Source organism: Gymnoscopelus braueri (genome assembly GCF_963280865.1).
Source record: "Gymnoscopelus braueri genome assembly, chromosome: 3".
In the NCBI taxonomy this organism is placed as follows: domain Eukaryota; kingdom Metazoa; phylum Chordata; class Actinopteri; order Myctophiformes; family Myctophidae; genus Gymnoscopelus; species Gymnoscopelus braueri.
In genome coordinates, this window is record NC_137612.1 from 29,363,282 (window position 1) to 29,384,558 (window position 21,277).

General features: G+C 41.9%; 1 protein-coding gene across 1 annotated transcript in view; it reads left to right on the plus strand.

Moving 5' to 3' along the window:
* fhit (fragile histidine triad diadenosine triphosphatase) overlaps positions 1 to 21,277 on the plus strand; it is a 354,360-nt gene that overhangs the window by 285,443 nt on the left and 47,640 nt on the right. The window contains exon 6 of the mRNA XM_080424249.1: positions 10,837 to 10,905. Coding sequence (XP_080280375.1) covers positions 10,837 to 10,905 — 69 coding nt within the window. The remainder of the gene's footprint in view (positions 1 to 10,836; positions 10,906 to 21,277) is intronic.

A 21,277-nucleotide genomic window follows, 5' to 3' on the forward strand; every position in this document is an offset into this window, starting at 1 on the left:
CTCACAGACCCCATTGTGAAGGGCTCCACATCTCTGGGTACAGCAGGGAAGCACACTATGGAGGTACTGCATCAAAGGCAGTAATAGAGAAGACATTATTCCCTACTGTTCCTTAACGCAGTGAAATAATCTACATATTTTATCAAGTAATTCCGAATGCGTGGCAACTCTTGATTTGAGGGACCTGTCTGGTCTTTTTATGAAAACAGATTATCCAGCACGTATAGCACACCTGCTACAGTGTGAGGCAAACCCCATCTATCAAGTGTGTTATTGCAATCAGGTGCTGGCGCACTGGCAATAAAAATGGTCCTTTGATTGAATAAGAGAGAGGCAAGTCTATGGAGGCAAATGCACTCTTATAAACTCACTGCCTGGAGTCTCACGGCGACGGAAGACAAATCTTTGTATTAGAATGATGGAATTGGAGTTTATTTTAGTCTTATGGAAAATCTGGCATGATTATAGTGATTCATCATCAGAGGGACTGTTTGGATTGTGCTAGTTTAGCCTGAAAGCTAGCTTGGTTGGTATACAGCCTGTTCATTGTTATATATAAAGATGGGATAATGTACACATTACACAACATAATCAATATTATGTTAAACTAGAAAATGTGCTCCTCGGAGCACAAGTCTCCGCCAGCGGACCCGTGCTATTTTAATCAAATGAAATCACCTACTTTATCTCTAACTGATCATTTTTTAAGTGACACACCTATTTATAGAATTGTATCTCGTCATGCGTCCCTCTAGCCAATCAAAGGCATTGGTGTCAACATATTGACACGTGTCACGTGGAGCTTGACCAGTGTTAGCTTGGCTAGGGGCCATGCTCACACACGGCGGGACGAAGCGAAAACAGACACGGGACGGACAGAGCGCTGCTTGGGACGACAGCTTGGACAGAACCAGTCTCCTTCCGGGACAGACTTCAGTCTGGGTCTCAAACACTGCAAATGATGTCCTCGGTCACATCCGTCACACAGTAACATAGTCTCTGCGTCTCCTTTCCGTCTGCACAGTTTACAGCGAGCGTTGAGGAGAGACTTTGATGCCCAAATGATGCTCTTTTCCAAAGTGGACAGATGGACAAACACTTGGGAAAGACTGGAGCAGGACTGCAGAGATTCTCTCCAACGTTCCAAAACCATCTTACCACTGGCACTGCCATTGTCACTGTCACTGGACGGGTCGTCATTTTTTCTTCCTGTTTTTACCGTTCTTCTTGTCTTTCTTGGACTCCTCGCCGCCCAGAGGAACTTGGAGGAACCTGCGTTCGATTTCCTGTTCTATCTGAAACAGGGCATGAGCAAGGCAGTGGACGGTACTGTTCACTGGCTGAGAGTTATCCACCTCCATCTCCTCTCCACCATTCATCTCTCCGTTCTTTCTGCCATCAGCAGCCAGCAGTTCATATTGTCCTCTCTCCAATGCTGATCTCCATGTCTCTCTCTCCGTTATCTTCAGCGTTTCCAGATTTCCTTCGTAGATTCTTTCCTCAATGTCCAACAGCATATCTCTGAGTCGGCTCTCCACGAAACTCTCAGCTGTAGCAAGGGATTCTGGGGCCTTGGTTTTATAATTATATTTGACAGCAGCAGTGTTGTTCAGTATCTGTGTGATTCTGTCTTTCTCCTGGTGTAGCGTCTCCTTGAGGCTGCTCTCTCTGTGACCTCGCGGGTTCAATGCCTCCATCAGCTGCTCCACCTCCTCCACCGAGCTGTAGAAGGCCAATTGGTTGGGGCGTATGACTGGCAGGCAACTGGCAGGGATACAGGTGGGGCTATGTATGGTGTCCATCTGTGTGTCCTGCTGTCCTTCATCCTCCATCTGTTCATCCTGTAGAGATGCAGGGTGGGGTTCCAGCATGTCCTCCGTCAGCCCAAAGTAATCATCCTCCACAAACAGAGCACAGGTGGAAGGGAAAAACCAGTATTGTTTGTAGATTCTGTCTCTGCCCAGAGGAACGAGCGACGTACGACGGAAAGCCTTCTGGATACGATTCTTCTTCTTCTTGAACCTTCTGCTGTTACTCCTCCAGCTCTTCAGCTGTGAGGCTGACAGGGGCAACTGTGGAGGAGACTGCCTGATGTCCCTGTTGTAGATGAGTATGCTTTCTTAGCTTTGGCCTTCTGCGCCTTTGCTTGACCAATGTTAGGTGTTCTCAGAGGGACACACACACGCACGGACGGGTGATTTGGACTGGAAGGTACTGTTCCAATCAAGACTGATTGATCCTGTCTTACCTCAATTCAAAAAGTAAAGACTTTTTGAAGTGACACACCTATTTATAGAATTTTATTTCGTCATGCGTCCCTCTAGCCAATCAAAAGCATTGGTGTCAACATATTGACACGTGTCACGTGGAGCTTGACCAATGTTAGCTTGGCTAACAATGTTTGCTCACACGGCGGGACGAAGCGAAAACATATTCTCCACCTACGGCGGAGACAATAAATAAATCCATGGAGATTGGACTTTAGCCAATTGTCATATCGTTATCATGAAGTGGTGTTTTCCCTCACTGTAAGTAGAAACTCTGTTATACAGAGACAGTATGTGATCTGTCAGCGAAACCTCCTTTGAGATTCCCAAACAACATGAAATTGGTAGCTACTCAGTAGAGGTGAGGTCTCGAATCAAGCGACTTGGACTCGAATTAACTTGAGTTTAATAGTCCCGCTAGTGACACCTTGACCAGACCAGACCAAAGTGGTTAAATCGACATTACATTCCTTAGAGCCACAAAAGCTTTAACGTGAAATAAAAATAATTTACCATAATCACAACTCTACAAAGGACATTTAAAACATAAAACAAGCAGACATTTTGACCTGAGGGTGTCACTAAAGGTTATGGGGTCCCTCAAATGGTTAGGGTTCCAGGGAGTATGGATGCACTCAGCAAGTGTCAAGGTCATAAATGAATAGAAGCCTACTGATCCGTGAGTGCTGGTATACTATTTGCCATGGCAATCCATCCATCTTCCATTCATTTTGTGTGCAAGTGGAAATTTTGGCCTAAGGGCGGCAACAGATAGATAATGTTATGTCGACAGATTCCAGGTCATTGTTGACCTGGCATCCTATAGTGTTGTAACAATCGGCCATTACCTTGAAAGGATAATTACTAACTAAAAGGAAATACAACGGGATCGGCAGGTTTTTAACTGAAATTAATTAAATAATAAAGCCACAAAATAGGCAATTGACAAATTAAATGGTAAATAAATAATACACTTCAGGCTTTTAAATGAACTTCTGTCCCTATACTCTTTCCCTAATAAACAAAAGAAATAAACAAACAGTTAAACAAAACAATACTTTTTTCACAAGCTCCTTCTGATCACAATCTCATTCAAACATGACCAACAAAAACTACTCGGACGTAAGAGTGAACGTCACAGACCGACGCTCCAAACAATAACAACAGTTCACGCGTTACTGTCCAAGCGGCCTCTTTCTCCCACGCTCTCGAGTAAGTCTATTAGTCCTTATATCCAAATGAAACGATAACGATCTTCCGCACGAAGCGGTCCGAAGATTAAAGTTCGGGGTACCCCATTATTTGTAATCCACAGGAACAAAAATATGGACTTATCTCACCCGCGGCTCCGTCAGAATCCTCTCGGTGACTGGCGGTTTGTTCATAAATCCAGCGATTGTAACCCCACGGCAGCAACGTCTCGTTCCTCTTCCGTTGGGCTCGCTATCTCTCGCTTCTTGGCTGCAGCTTACTGTTTAGTTAAAACTGACAACCTAAACTAGTAACACTGGCGCCCAGGAGATCTCCACTCGATTCCACCCGTTCCCATCGGTACACAGGTTGTTTTGATTGCCCCCCTCCCCCCAGTACCACACCTTCTATTTGTAATGTCGGGTGGCACAAATCATTCAATCACCCACTGATCAGACCCATTACCCTCACGTGAATTGGAAATGTCCATATATCTCACAGTGTCCAACATGTCACATATCAATCAGATACAATAACGTGCATAGATAAATCAGATGTTACATATCAAACAGATATAATAACACCCATAGATCAAGCAGATAAATATAATGTGCATTTGTCACAGTGTGTATAGTTTCAATGTACAGATTATAGATTTTTGGGGATATTCTACTGTTAGACTGATAATAGGTTCTTGGTTTACCTACTGTATGATCCTAGATTACAATTTCTATGCATTTGATGTATTACCTTGTGTTGTCCTTGCTTACTGTAAGTCGCTCTGGATTAACACAATGAGTGCCAAAAACATAATATTACGTTTTTGCAAATACACCCGTGGAGTGCCATAAACGTAATATTACGTTTTTTCAACAAGAAAAAAAAGTTTAATTGTTTTCCACAAGAGGGCGCTCTAACGCAACTTAGGAATGATCCTACGACCATATAAAAGGGAATGGACGGATGTGACGTCGCAAAAAAAACAGACGTGCATCCACCCCAATGATGGGATCTTGAGAAAAAGGTCTATATCTCCATATATTTTTTTGGTGAAAAAAACTGCCCTTTTCGACGCGCGATCTCTCTGCAATGGCGGATCGCGGTGGAAATGTTATTGTTCCAGTCGTTAGACGGGACCCTTTCCATTAGGGTTTTGAACGCGGTACAGTTCGGTTTGAGAACTAGCTGCTGCAGCTAGTTCTTAGAGAACTAGCTGCTGGTGTTTCCACCTCAGCCCGGTCCGGTCGTAACTGCGCAGAATCGCGCTGATCGGCCTGGAAGTTGATACCTGGCTGGCCTGGTTTGAGATGAGGAACCGGGCTGGGAGGGTTCAAATGACGTAGGTAATCACCGATTCGTTAAATTACACACGGAAGGGTTGTGTTGTTTTCCAGCGTTGTCGAGGCAGTGTTGCCATGTCCGCTTATTATAAGCGACTTTGGGCTTGTTTTTCTGCACAGTTGCTTGTAAATATTGGTAGTTACAGGTTGTAAATCAATTAGCATGTTGATGTTCATTTATGTTGCCAAGACGACGATGGCGGTGCGGCATTACGCCCGATTATGGACACGACGCCAGCGTGACGTCGTCTTACGATCGTATGACATCATATTCCACACATAAAAGCAGCTGCGAGACACAGAGAAGTGTGCGTCGAGCAATAGAGTCGAGCAGCAGCTAGATAAAAAGTCCGATAATTAGTTAAGCTAAGAATTAATTAAGTAAATTAACTAAGAATTAGAACTTAAAAGTTAGATAGCTCTTGTAGAATCTCATAGAATCTCACTGACAACCAGGTCCAGCGGAGACAAAGACAAAGGCAATAAAAAGGGGAATCGTGAACGACACGCCGTTCCCTTCCGGACGTGACTTAACGATAGACAGAGTTCACCGGACATCTCATACCCAGGACATAGAAGAATAGGTTAGCCTTACAACCTAACCTAAGAACTAAGAAGAGGTTAGCCTTACAACCTAACCTATTCTCAACTCCCACCTTCACTTGTGGCAATCACAAAGAATCAGCACCTAGGGATTACCTTTAATAAATAATAAATAATATCGAAGTAGTAGAAACCTCTACAATAATGTATGTTCTATTTTCGGCAAAAAGATTTGGGGAAGAGGGAAAAGGGGAACTTAACTCATTGATGTCGGACTTACCTGAAACATGAATCATGATAATATAAGAAATAGGCGAGATTTGCTTGTACTTGCAACAATGATTTGTTGTCACCTCTGCTTCTTAGGGAGAGAGAGCGAAACAGGAAGGTTTTAGTATAACTGATTTAGGGTTTTAGCATTGGTGATTGCTGTATTGTGCATGACAGTGGCACTACTGTACCTGTACCTGTACTCTCCTCTCCTAAATGTATATGGAACCTATGGATGATAGTTTTACTGTAGGTCATATTCATGTAATTCCTGACCAATCACAAATTTTCACTTTGATACAGCATTCGACCCACAAACTGCCTCCATCGCCTCTGCCGTGGAATTGGCTCCTTGGAGGAAAACTCTACCAGTGATGTGAATGATGGAATTCTCTGGTGTAGATATAGTTAGGGCAATCACACTGTGGGTGAACTAGTGCCCAGAGCAAGCTAGAGGCCTACAGGCAGCTTAATGGATGCCTGCTGTTTAAAAGTGGATGTCAACAAATTGGAGGATATTCATAAAACTCCCTGTCAGCAACTTTACACACTAGTGTATGTATATATGTTCTTCTGTAGAACATCTATTATTAAATAGAAATATATATATATTAAAAAAAATTACGCAATCATTTAGCATTTTACCACATGAACCCTATAGTCCCTATTCTGGGTATGACATAATACGAGAACATCCTGCAAAAATATGACATCTACAGGCTCACAACACGACGTCAGATTTACTGAAGATTTGGTGTAGAGGGGGGAAAAAATGAGGGGACGTACAGTACCATACTACAGTACACCCCTGAGAGACCCGGTCAACTGGTACAGTATGAATTGATGTTCACATTCACTCGCATTCGTACACAATTTATTTTCCTCATTTCACATTTTTCTCCAGTTGTGAAGACACATTTTGTCATGGCGGCTCAGCACTGCTCAATGGATATACAACTAGGGAAAACTGCATACATTTTTTATAGCCTTTTCTATTCAGTATAATTTCTTTGCGTCTCAGTGTATCTGTAAATAAACAAGCGCATGAGTTATGAATCCAGCCTGAAGCCATCATATTTGCTGCTACAGTACGGAGCAGCTTAACGATAGACGTGAACCCCTTTAGCAGCTGACTAATTTCCCCATAGAGTTCAATAGGAAAGTGAAGGAAAACAATGATAACTGAACCCATCAAAACAAGACACCATAGATTTTCATGTGGATTGTTGAAGAGAATCACGGTGCTTTCTGCAGGCTGTGCGGTTGCCAAAGCAAGGCATTGTGGGAACCCTCCCCCCTTTTTCTTCTTTCCTCGGTTAGCTAATTAGAGATCCCTGCTTGGAGCTACTAACACTTCTGTACCCCTTCTCTTTAATGGGGAACACAGCTGTTTATGACAAACTATATTTGTCTGTCTTTCTCACTACATTTTACATAAGTTATATAAATTGCTATGGCAGCCATTTTAAGTCATTTGTCTCTGCAGTCACAGACTAATTAATGGACATCTGTTTTGATTATTTGTGGGGGAAACGGTGCAGTGCACATTTCACAGTGTCACGCAGGTATCCTCTGTGCACATTAAGCAAACATGCCAACTTCTTATGACACCTCTATGTATCACTGCAGATGACAGGAGGCGAGAGCCCAGCTTTCCATAAAGGATGTTCTGTGTGACGATGCATAATTTCGGAGCATTGAACAGTGACCAATTATTGACGGAAAATAAAGCCCAAGGTGTCCATCCAGAGCCTGATTGAAGGGCGGCATATAGAACACTGACATTGAACCATGACCTGAGCATCTGCATACTGTATGTGTGTGTGTAATACGACACGCTGATGGAACAGAACTGATATACTCTAGGTGGGACTATGGTTGTACAGAGTAGCCATTTGTGAATGCCCCCCCCCCCCCCACCCCAGATCCAGACAAACAATGTATGTCCCATGAGGACTTTTATTATTATCTTTTTTTTATGTTTTGTTTTCTTTAACATGTGAGTGTCAGACTTTCTGACATCCTCCACATACACACACACACACACACACACACACACACACACACACACACACACACACACACACACACACACACACACACACACACACACACACACACACACACACACACACACACACACACACACAATGAAGTACACGGTCTGCCAGTAACTGCCTCACTCACTCAGCAACCATTTAGGGAGCCTCTGCGATGATGATGAATAGCCCCCCCCCCCACACACACTTCAAAGTTTTCCTCAAGGTAGGCAAATTTAATAATGCAGAAATTATGCAAATGACCTCATTAAATACAAAATGCACGGCTACAAAGCAGATGCCTCAAAACACGTTATCTTGTTTGTAGCATTTATAAACACTTATTCTGCTAGCCTGTACTGTTTATCACACTGTAGTAATGAAGAATGAATAAAAGCCTCACAATTAGGTTATTATGTCCTTGATCTCTCTCACTCACTCACTCACTCACTCTAGCTCTCTCACTCACACACACACACAAACACACACAAACACACACACACACACACACACACACACACACACACACACACACACACACACACACACACACACACACACACACACACACACACACACACACACACACACACACACACACACACACACACACACACAAACCTCCTAGAGTTAGCCACTTTTTCAAAATCAGGACATCAGGGTTAATGTGGTTGAAAATGCTACAGCTTTCTCCCGTGATAGACGTTATGCCACATTGTCAACATACTGTAGGTGACACTCCATGTTCACAACAGGCTTGTTAACACGCACTGTCGATAAATTCATGAATATACAATTGGAGCCGGCAAAACTTTAGTTACAAAACACTTTATAGCATACTGTATATAATGTAACAGCATACAGCTTTGTCCTCCAATGATTGTTTGTGTTCCTAACAGAATGTATAACACAGTGCTCAAGGATCATGAAACTCATTCAATTTAAGTTCAGCTCAGAAAAATAACAATAACCGTTCCAAGGTTGTTTTTTTCAAATGTTCTGTTTTAATGCTGTCTGCATTAGACATCAGTATCCATTCAATTCAGGTATCTGCGTTATGCCATTAGGTTTCCCAAGGTTGTTTTAAGAGGAATGTTCAAACTTTTGAAAAAGGTAGTGCACGCACATCCGTGGCCCAGGTGCTAGACAAACAAAGTATCATGAAAAAAATAATATAGTCTGCACACTGGTAAAGTTGCAAAAAGCTCCACTTGGTAATTTATTGCTCGTCAACGTTTCGGCCTGTTCAGACCTTCATCAGGACATGTCCTGATGAATCAATGCGGTAATTGTGGACATATATGTCCTGATGAAGATCTGAACAGGCCGAAACGTTGACTAGCAATAAATTACCAACTGGAGCTTTTTGCAACTTTACCAGTGTGCAGACTCTATTCTTTTTTTCATGCTCAAACTTTTGACCTTGTGCTCTGTGCCATATGGACGGCCAAAACTTGCACCATTACCGCATGGATAGTGTTATGTCTCAATTAAACCTTCACAAAGTGCATATTATTTTAAGGCTTTGTCACACAGTGCAGCTTTAAGAATGTTTAGCACCATAAGTGGGGCTCTGACTATGTTTATGTACAGGACGGTCGATCCACCATTTTGTCCCCGAACAACATTATCTTAGGAAGACAAGAGGCTCATTCATGTGTCTCTAATGGGGATCCTTTAATAAACATAAGCATAAACATCTCAGCTGGATTTCCGTGGCATTTTTTGTGAATTTACTGGCTTACCCAGTGGCCTTTCCTCTAGTGCCGCCATTTGACCAAAATGTCTCCCAAACAAGATATCTCAAAAGCTACCTGCTGGATTGCTATGGCATTTGCTGTGCACCTTCATGCTCCTTCGATGATGGCTGATTTAGGTGACTCAATGGCTTCATTAGTCCAAAAGTTCCACTTTCACAGAAGTTATCTAATATAACTTCTAATCAACACATTGCCCTGAAACGTGTTGAGTGCAATCATGTTCTCTATGTTTAGTGACCCCATTTCCCTTCCACTAGTTTCAGTACATGATGAACTCACTGCCATTTATGCATGTACCATTGCAGAAAGGCAGATGGCATAAATATGGTTGAACACTTGAATCTAAATTGTAATCTTTGTATGCTACACTGTCGAATGCAGAGAAAGGTATTCAAGAGAGCTCTAAAGAATTCAATGGCATTCATCATGACTGCTATTCATTTTGTGTGTGAATCCAAGGATTTATGCAGACACTCACTGGCTGTTCAGAAGCAATGCCACACAATCACATCACACATTATTTTGTTTGTTATAAATGCATGACAGCCATCACGCCTACTCAGTTTAAGTGGTTAAGCTTATATTGCTCTGAGAATCGAGTGTTTGCCCACTTAAAAAATTCAACAATCAACTTTTACCTATTGTTCAAGACTGATGTCATTTAAAAACAAAACCTGTTGCGCGGGTTGAGTTTGTACACGCGCGTGTACGCCATTCATTTTCACAGTCCTGGTTTTACTTTTGGTTGACAGGCTCTTAAAGTAAAAAATAAAAAAGTCGTTTGCCAGAGAAGAGGTAAAACCTTTCAGTGTTTTCTTTTCGGTTTTTATGCTCTTCCTGTTATTGTCTGTGCATAACATAGTTGTTCAGGGACATTACCTTGTTCACTCAAGCAGAGAAGGAACTCACATTACTAACCGTGCAGATGGCCAAGTTTGTGACAGCACTTTGTGAAAGTGTGTGTGTGTGTGTGTGTGTGTGTGTGTGTGTGTGTGTGTGTGTGTGTGTGTGTGTGTGTGTGTGTGTGTGTGTGTGTGTCTGTGTGTCTGTATGTCCTCGCGCACATGTGTGTGTCAGTCTAGGTGTTTTATTTGGGGGGCGTGCACAGGAGAGGGGGGGGGGTATAAAAAAAAGCCAATTAAACATTTAAAACCATAAAAATAAGGAGTCTCTTTGGCAGCCAGGTGGCTTGCTTGGTGGAATGTCACCGTGTCCCTCCTGTGATTTGCGGCAGTGCAAGTTCCGCTCAGGGTTCTATGCGGTATTGCGACTTAATGAAGGTTCTCTCTACGGGAAAACTGCCTTTGTCACATCAGTCTGTCAGAGGAGTCCCGGGTGCAGTGTACCTGTCCCACTGGATGAGGCAGCAACGCAACAATGCTGCCAAATAAAAACCTGTTGTTTTCTCTTGCTGCTTTGTTTACAGCATGTCCACGTCCACATCCTCCCCAGGAAGGCAGGTGACTTTGAGCGTAATGACAGCGTCTACGATGAGGTAATGTGACCGTTTTTTTGTTTTTATTTAGTTTCTTTGTTTCTTATGTTTACGCTCCCATTTGTTGTAACGAATTTACCCAGCACTGACTCATAATACATTACATTACATTACATTATAATACATTATGATACATTACGTTATTGAGAATACATTCTCCCTCTTGATATACATGCAGCCAGTTTGTTTGTTGGAGCCCAGTTATGAGAGTGCAGTTTGTCAAAAGTATACAAATCAGCGTGATACTCCTGGACTTTGTTATTAAAGGAGGGTATTTATGAGAAGAGGGGATAATACATATGTTTTTTTATTTGATAATTTACCATTTTGGTTTTACTTAAATGTTATTCAGAACATTGTCAAATGAAATCTCTTTTATGGCACATTTCCCTGTGGGGGAATGGTGTGTGTGTGTGTGTGTGTGTGTGTGTGTGTGTGTGTGTGTGTGTGTGTGTGTGTGTGTGTGTGTGTGTGACTGTGTGTGTGTGTGTCTGTGTGTGTCCTCATTCATTTTTAAGAGTTTATAGAATAATTAGGTGGCGATTGTTGCATCCATTTAACTTTCAAGTGCTACTCTGGTACAGCTGGTACATTCATTCCAGAAAAGAAATATCCCATTGTGCTTGTTACACGAGGAATGTTGAAAACACAATCTGCAAGTAATGAACTTCTAATAACTTTAATTAAACATACAAGAAGATGAGGTTGAACAAATATCAGTGGACTCTACAGCCCCAAGGAGCTGGAATCACCTAACCAATGAGCCACAATATTTCAATAAGAAAATAATGAACACGGCTTTCAGGCTGTTTTAAATTTCACTGTGACATTCTGAATTTGTAACAAGAGAGTCTGCGGCAAATGAATATCAATGACCAGTGAGTTTGATATGAATATTCTAATAACTATGTGTAATAAAAACGAACTAGACTCTATTTCCCCCATCAAGCCAGAGGGGCGAAATGGGACGTGGCTTCTATGGAAGAGCCCCGCCAGCAAAATATAAATAGGTTTGTTTTTAATTTGCATGTGATCATAAGGGCTATTGTGAGAGCAGCGGCGAGCTCTACCATTTATATTTTCTGTGTCACGCCCCGCAAATGAGAACATTTTTCTCTGAGGTGTTTTGCTTTGCAGTGAATAATCACATTGCACTTAACTCACCGGCGTAAATTGTTTTATAACCCAGACTTCGCACGTTTACTCATTCATAAAGACTATTTAAGAGGCAATAGAACAGGTGAAGCACTGTTTTTTTTATATCTACGTGTGAAATTGGAGAGGAAACGTAGCCCACAGCGTCTGCACTTTTCCATTATGAGTCAATATTGAGTTCAAAGGGAAGCCATCAGGGTCTTCGATCCTTCACAAAGGCACTTACAAATGATGCCATATTATCTTAAGCCAGCACAAACTGTAAAGCACATGTCAGTGTCAGAAGTGTGTACACAGGGTTGAGTTTGCTTGGCAGGATGGGGGCAAATCCACACCTCTGCTTTTGATACCCCCCACCCTCGGTTATATTTTTTTATGGCCAGTGGGGATGTGTTTTATGACTGCTTCTGGTCAGACTTAATTAAACACATGCGTTTCCTTTAGGGAAATGTAGACTGTCTGATATTGATATTTATCTAAAACTGGAGCAGGTGCTCACCACTTTTTGCACACTGTTAATAAAGTATTCAATCAATCAATCAATGCAAATCATGGAAAACTAGAAAAAGTGCTCCTCGGAGCACAGGTCTCCACCAGGTCAGGTACGTTATTGTGGCCTCCTGGTGGCGCTATAATAGACCAATGTGAAAGTTGTGCCATTTATTCCTAGGCCTTTCACGGCAAGTGGACACTGCATTCATGATTTGGGGCATTTTGTTCCAAACATGTGTTTTGCTAAATTAGACCTGCTGGTGGCGCTATAACAGGCCATTGTGAAAAGGGTGGCATTTCTTCCTCTGCCTAGTGGGAATGTGCGTGTGAAATAAACGGAAATTGCAAGCTGCGTGCATAATTTGAGGCCTTTTGTTCAAAACGGACCAATCCTGCAAACTTTGGAAGCCAACCTTAGCCAATCAGGATGGAATATGGGAAATCGGACAAATCCGTGTTGATCACATGACTGTAGAGATGCTGTGTACCAATTTGCATGATGTTTGGATAAAATCTGTAGGAGTAATGTCACAAATCGGCCTCCTGGTGGCGCTATAACAGGCCCATGTGAAACATTTGGCGCAGAGGTTCTGAATTGGCATCCAGGGAGTGTGTGTACACAGTTTCGCAGTGACCGGGCCAACGGTGCCGGAGATTAGCTGCTAACGGACAGATGGACACACACACGGACGGACGGACGGACGTACGGACGGACAGGGGGTAAAACATATTCTCTCGCCATGCCTTTCGGCCTGGCGGAGACAACAAAACATCTGCCTGTGAAAACACTTAAAAAGTAGCTCCATTCCATGGGAGAGCCATGGACATGGCAACCCCTATAGCTGCTTTTCTGCTAAAGGTAACCAGGTGCCATCACTTGACAAAGGCCCCCTTGAACTGGTTGATATACAATTATCACATGATCTTAAACAGCCACAAGTTTTCTAAAAGGTTGTATCTGAGCATATTGCAGTGTGATTCGCAAATATGAGAGCTTGTGTTTGAACTAAAGTGCAACTTTTCCCATAAGGAAGTGTATACATCTGTGTAGAAACAGTATTATAGGCAAATGTATCATTTACAAAAGGTGAGGAACTGATTCATGACATTTACTGTTACTATTGTTCATTACTTTTGTGAATGCAGTGCCTGTTTATCGAAAATAATCAACTAAAATAATTTATAGACACTTACAATTAAAAGTCAATAATAGTTTTTAATTAAGTCATCTATATTAGTATAATTGTGTTTGACCATTGTTCTTTTTATCGATTTATGTAATAGTCAGGATAATGTCTCCTCCCCTGGATTTTTCAAATCTGGCCCCATTAAAAACATAGTTGAATAGCTCTCGGCTGGTGTGTCTACTGTAATCATCCAGATAATGTACAAGCACAGAGGTCAAAGTGGCATTCGCTTAGCCATATGGGAAACCTGCACAGAATCTAGTGACTAGTGAGCTCTTGACCATATTCAAGAGGCTTCGCAAAAGACCTCTAGTCCAGTGACGTCAAAGCAACTGGAGTTCAGTGATCTCTCTGGTGATATTATTCATCACCGGAGAAACAGCTAGCAGCCTATTTGATTCCACATATCTGTGCGCTAACTGTAAAAACAGGGTGGGACAATTATTGATTGTCATTTACAGTAGATAACGGTACTCCCTAAATAACAGGTTGTAACACGCTCAGCTGTGCTGCTCCCCAACAGGGCCGCTTGAATTGTTGGACAGATGACAGCCAAGGTTTCAGGTCAAAAGTACTGTTTATTTCCATGCGACCACAAACTGCTTGCCATGCCTCTGGTGTTAATGTGGCAGATGGCCACAAGGAAACAAATAACAAAGCGGCAGACACCAGACCTGCCATGACAGAGGCGGTCCCCTACCCTGAATGTGCGTGATGACTGATTAATCCTGTGATCAATGTACAACAGTTGTGTAGTCACACCTACTGTAGCTCTGAGTCCCTCTGATTAGGTGTGACTGCTTAAATAGACCACCCCCCCATCCCACATAGGTGCTTCACCTAGGGGCAGTGCCTTACAGGTCATACTGTCATTTGTCAAGCTGTGATAAGCTACCAAAACCAGAACCTAAAAAGATGTTTAATAACCTAATATCGCCTTGTTGTAACTTCAAACTGAGATGATTTTATTTTTCTTTAATATAATACATTTTCGAAGATAACACTTAGTTTTGGCTGCCTCCTTCTCCTTATAGGCTACTGCTGCAAGAGAAACAACATTGTAATCTGTAAGTTTCCACAGAGAGCTCTCATCCTGCAGTTGCAACTGGCAGCTTTCATAGAAATGTGGGCGGCACATACATTTGATTGGACTTATTTAGTAGTATTACACTGGATGAGTCATCCAGTGTAATACTACTAATGTATATAAATATATACTAATGTATATTATAAATATATGCATCCGACTAATATGCCCATATATGGAGATCGCTGATGTCATCAGTATATGCCCATATATGGGCATACCCCCTTTGTGCCCATATATGGAGCTGAATTATTTGTTTGCGCCTGATGCCATGACGACACATTGAGGTTAGACAACACACTCCATATTTGGGCGTAACTGCATTGGGAACTCCTCATTGGTTATGGCTGAGTCATAGTGACATGAGCGTGACGATGTGGTTCGCCGGCCGGTCCTCCCTTAAGTTTAATTAATAGAAGTTCGGGCCGCTACTATTGGTTGCATCGTTGGTTCTGGACAAGCCCCCAGAACCCAGAGGTTGCATTGAAGCGCATTGGACGTACTGGCCATTCATAGGTACTGCAGCTTAAAACGGCCTGGGGCCACTGTCACGAATGAGCGAAAACGGTTTTGACCAATGGGCTTGACTCACGAGCTTGCGCACGAGCTTGCGCACAGGGTTGCGCATGGAGGTGACGCAAAACGTGTCCCCAAATAGGCCCCGCCCGTCACATTTCACAACCCGGAAGAAGAGGTGATTTCGGCCCATGCACTGGGTGAGCAACTCCATGCAAGTGGATGGGATTTCCGGTGCCCTCTCTATTATTTAATTTATTTATTTGATTTGATTAACTCTGTATCCATACAGTTGTATCCAACAACTGTATCCATATATGCCCATATATGGACATATCGGTCGGATCGGCGGTTCTGGACAACCACATATCCGAATGACTCGGCGGCAGGCACCGCACTCCCTCGAGTCCTTGCCGATGCGCTCGCCGAATTTGAAGTCGGTTGGTTCTATATATGAACATGACCATATATGGGCATAGCGGTTGGATCTGCAGGCTCTGGACAACCGGATCTTCATATATATCGAGTTTGTTTATGGTTATGTCTGAGTCATAGTGAAATGCCTATATATGGGTGTATCTGGTTTGTTTATGGTTATGTCTGAGTCAGAGTGACATGCCCACGGTCCCGCCTATATGTGGGCATATCGTAATTTGATAAAGTTTATATTATATACACACACATTTATTTATTTCCTTTTTTGCGTAGCCTTGGTACTTCCTGCTGTTGTAATGACAAGTCAGCTGCTCAGCTCATGACCTCAACAGGGGCCAGACGTTATCGCTTAAGATGTTTTTTTGCAGCTTCAGATGATGCAGACAACACACGGCAGTAGCAATGCCACAGTCAGCTTAGTGTTTATTGCAGTAAAGAGAAGGGATGAGGCTTGGGAGTGAGGTTTCGCTTGTCATTTTTATTCAGATGAATTGGAGCGTTGCAGTAGACTCACGCAGCGTGGTCATAAAGAGCCTGTCCCCCCGGCTGACAGCGGCTCTCTGACAGAGTCAGCAGCTAAATCCAGTCATATCCGTCCCTTCCTTCATCTCTAGCTCTCTTTCTTCTTGGTGTCTCTATCGCAAGCATCGCTGTCGTCCTCTGATGTGCCAGATGGCAAATTCAATTTTCTTTGCAGTGTCACCTTGCCAAACAAGAACTGTCATGGTGCATCATAATTGTTTTTTTTCCCTTATTGTTTACATGTCCCCCCCCCCCCCCCCCCCCACACCATTTTTATTCTGGTACTTTGAAAGTGTGAACATGGCTCTGCTAATAATAAAAACACTGTTAATTGTTCTGTTTGTGTCTTTGGATCGTCTCGAACAACGCAGTCTTATACTGTATGAAACCATTCTGTTCAGGCTATGTTTGCTTTTCCCCTTTGTGCTTCTTGAACTCCACTGATTTACAGTGACATAGCTTATCCAGTTCACTCTGAATCAATGTCACAATTTGCATTACACTTAACACTAGCCTGATAATAATCCTGTAATAGTCCCATACCATTATGAGCGTACTGCTCTGGGCATAGTTGGCAAATATTTGAGGTTTATGTTTGATGTCCCCTTTATCTTGTATTCTGTCTATTTATGGCCAGCTGACAGGGTTAGGTGGTGAGGTTACACTACAAAGAATACAGAGAAATGATGTTAGTATATTATATATTATATTATATCATATTATGTTATCATATATATAATATAATGTAATATAATATGGTGCTGTCACCACTTTGTCTGCATGGTCATTTCAGGAACACTCCTACAGTCAAGTCAGTGGACTTGACTGTAAGAGTGTTTCTATGCAGATAAATTGATTAAGTAAAACTAAAATCGTTAAGTATTTAATTTGTTACAATTTGCTAAATTATGAATTTTGTATATGTGATTTGGTAAACACATCAATGAATCTATTTGTTTTAGGGATGTTGGTACAATGAGTACAGTGACCACAGGGAAAGTTGCCGATTGGTTTCTGAAGCCAAGAAGTTTTAGGTGGCAAATGACTGCGCATTAGTCTATTCCGCAGGGTAGGTGCCCTCCTAGAGACTAATGTAGGTAATGCAGAACAAATCTGTTTAATAGCAGGGTCGTTACTGTATGTAGCAAACTCCAGTTGTGCTCAATAATGCCACGGATCTGAGCTGACTGTTTACTAAATGTGGATATAAAATAAGCATTGCTTTTGTGTGGACGTTTCTGTTTACTACACACAAGAGACTCTTCCTGTCCATAGCTTTTACCTTGAGTGACGTTTCCAACTCTCTGTGTTTGTAGCCTCGCTCAGTGAACCGATTCTTCATTTCTACAGCCTTTGAGGTAAAGTCACTTCCTTGGTCACAGATGCACCTGAGACGCTGAAATTGACGAAAGGGGATATTTTTGATGAGGTGAGGGGTGTGAAAACTGTTGGCATGCAATGTGGGTGGAAATCACTCATCAATGGCCTATGTTCTGAAAGGAATATAAAGGCCTAAGTAAGTAAGGAACACAGTGTATGGAGTGCTACAAATGACTTCAAACTGGAAGTTACCTCTGCCATGGGGTCTCAGCACCTGACTTTTTACATTGTGTTTTGATAAAATAATCTCCACAAATCAATATACTTTTGAAAACGTGAGAGAAAAAAAGCACTTAAGTGCTTGAGATATTAACAGGTGTAATTTATATTGTACAACAAAACATGAATCTCTCTCAAGCTTACAGTATATTTACCACTGAAATCCCTATGGTAACAAAGGCTTTAGAATTTTGTTCTAGGTCTACGAACTGTATAGCACTTTATTGCTTACCCTCATCTTTCTTATAGAATGAATGAGCTGGGGGATCAGCAGTTCCAAATAGGCCCCTTTTAAACCTGGCAATAACAGGCGTTTCGTATCCATTTAGTGTCCTGATCGTATTCAGACAGATATTTACCGTCCATACATTGAAATCAGATCTCTCTCTCTCTCTCCCATGCTAAATGCAGATTGCTGTGCTTGTCAGATGGGAAGGATATGGCTTTATTATATGCTTCTTCTTATTCTTTTTTTTATAGGGGATGAAGTTGTCACAGGAAATGGCTAAGGAGAATGTTATTTCACACAGTAATTATCTGTGACAGTGTGGTCATTGCCACAGCTGTATTTGGATGCACAGACAGGGAGTTGGCAGTGTTACAGGAGAATAGTATTTAGAGGATTCAGTGATGATGACTGGCTATCAAACATGTGTATGTGATGTCATGTTTGATTTACATTTGTATTTACATGTATTATTCATGTTTTTTTTTTATCTATCCGAGTTGGGCATTGCAAAAGCAACTTAATTCTAGGTTTTATTAGAACTAATAAACAATCAACTAATAAACACATCATTAAGGATGTAGATTATTTGAGGATTTGATATTTTTTTCATCTATACACTCAGTTGTGAACCGTTAATTTATTTGGCAAGTTCATGACAAGCCATCTGTCACCAGCAATTGAAGAAAGTGGAACAACAGATGTAAAACCTGATTAGCATACTGTATGTCATTCTTATGATGTTGTAAAGTTCAATTAATATTTGTGAATGTGAACAACCTCTGTCCTAAACCTAGCAGGGCAGAGAATAATGTGATGTCATTAAGAGAATATGGAAGCTAGAGTTCCACAGCAAATGAAAAGAAGATTGACCTTGTAGATGTGTGTGGGATGTTTGTATTGAGCTGTTACACCTAAATGGGCTTTATTTCATTTTAGCACTAACATTTATGGACCAGAAAATGTGCACATATGCCATTATAAATTGCCCTGACCACTGCCCATTGATTGTCAATTATGAGCCTTTGCCTTTCTTACAGTATTTATAGCTCAGGATTTATGCACACAAATTGTACACAAGCAGTTTACATTTACCGGATTACAAGGACACGTTCAGAATGAAGTTTCTTCGTGAAAAAATTGCGTTTCTTCCAAATTTTGGCATTTCACCTTTTTGATGATTGGTTCGCTATCGCTTCCCAAGTTCCCATACCCTGGAGTGTTGGTCAGAGAGTTAAAGTAATATAGTATTTGGGAGCAGTAATACTGGTGTGCAGATTCTTATTCTTATACGTGGTCAGAGAGTTCCTATATGCTCTGGAGGGGCGGTCAGAGAAGTTGCAGAAGGTATGTGTGCTTGTGTAGCTTTATCATATAGACGTTAGCAAGTGATGCAATGCTAGTGTGCTACCAAACAATCTGGTCCTCAGTGGCCGGCCACAGTGCTCCTCAGAGCGGACACAGGCAGCTTTCACTGGCCGGTGCTTGTAGATCTACGCTTTTCGTAATTAAAACAGCAATAGCGTGCAAACAGTGGGTCGTATCGGGGCGGGGGACGGTTTGCTGGATCCGGTGCCCGGCTCGAGTCTGGGTCTCTGGGAGGCACGAAAAAACGCCTTCCGCAGAGTTTTCAGACTGTTACCACATTCATAGTTGACATTTGTATGTCATTTATTCTACTTGTTTTGCAATAATACAGTTTGTTGCACCCAAAGTTAATGACCACAACTTTAGAGCATAGAAATCTATCAGTTGGTCTTGTCCAGAGTGACATATAAAAAATGGGGTGGTAGAGCCTCTGCTTTTTATATCCGCCTTCTGCCCATTCATTTGTATAGCCAGTGGAGATATATTGTATCCCTGCTACTGGTCAGACTGAATTAAATGCTAGCATTTCCTTTTGCCTAACAAGTAGACAAACAAATTAGACTCTGATACTGTCTGACACCTTTTTTTTTAGATCTAACGTTCATAGTGACAGAACACTGTCCCAAAAAAAAAAAAAACAGAAGTCTCGCTAGACAAGATTGAAATCTCGAGATTTCAATCTCGTCTAGCGAGACTTCTTTTTTGTTTTTTTTTGGGTTGCATAGTGTTCTGTCACTATGAACGTCATCTCACCAAAAAAAATTAATAAAAAAGCTATTAAAATATGTGATCTAACCTAAGGCCTATCCGCGCACCTTTTAAGCTGTGGCGGCTCAGGGGTGGAGTTATGAAAATGTTCTACTGTACCATTCATCCTAAGATATCATAACGTCATAGAAAAGGTAAGAAAACTTTAGTCCAAAATTCTCCTTTAACACATTCCATGCCAGAGTTTAATCTCATAATGTACTCACCAGTGCCAGCGTTTTATTGTTGTTTTTTAGTTTTTTTCATGTCGCCACAGACCTCGCTAAATAAGTTAAAAGTGCGCGTTCATTTGGTTCTAAACACACAGCGGATCCGTGAGAAACGGCGAGCGAAAACAGTTTCCAAATCCGTGCCGCCATCTTGAAGCTACAGCCGATCAACCATAAACAGTGATCAGCGAGGAGAAAAACAACAACCAGAGAAAATCGAGTTTTAAACAGGATCCCAGACAGGAAGCGGATACGATCGAAAAAACCGGAACCCGAATAATTCCGTTTCCGACCGGAAACCGGAAACGGAAATGGATCAAAAAAATTCGGAAAGTGCACCTGGGGCACTTAACATGGGAATCGGCGGTTCGCGTAGATCTACGCGACTGGCACGCTGCGGCTTTAAATAGGTTCGCGTAGATCTACGCGACTGGCATGCAATGTGTTAAGGGCTCAAACCTATAATCGTTTTCAAGTTTTGTGATGGTGTGCTGAATATCTGGGCCACCAGATCACCTGATGAGGATCAGTTGCCACTACCAATGCTGTTTTGCTACTGCCTAAAACAGCTTACATCCCAAATGAATTTGAACACTGCTGAGTAATACAGATGTGTTTTGCCCATTATTACTAAGTACATTCTACCTTCTGTGGTGCTCATCAACATTCACAAAACAGCCTCAAACCAGATGGCCATTCTGGGAAACCATGACAAGCATAATACTCATTGTTGATCAATGTTCAGGAATGAGCAAATATTGAAAACATTGTTTGTTTTGTGTATATGCGTGCGTGCGTGCGTGCGTGC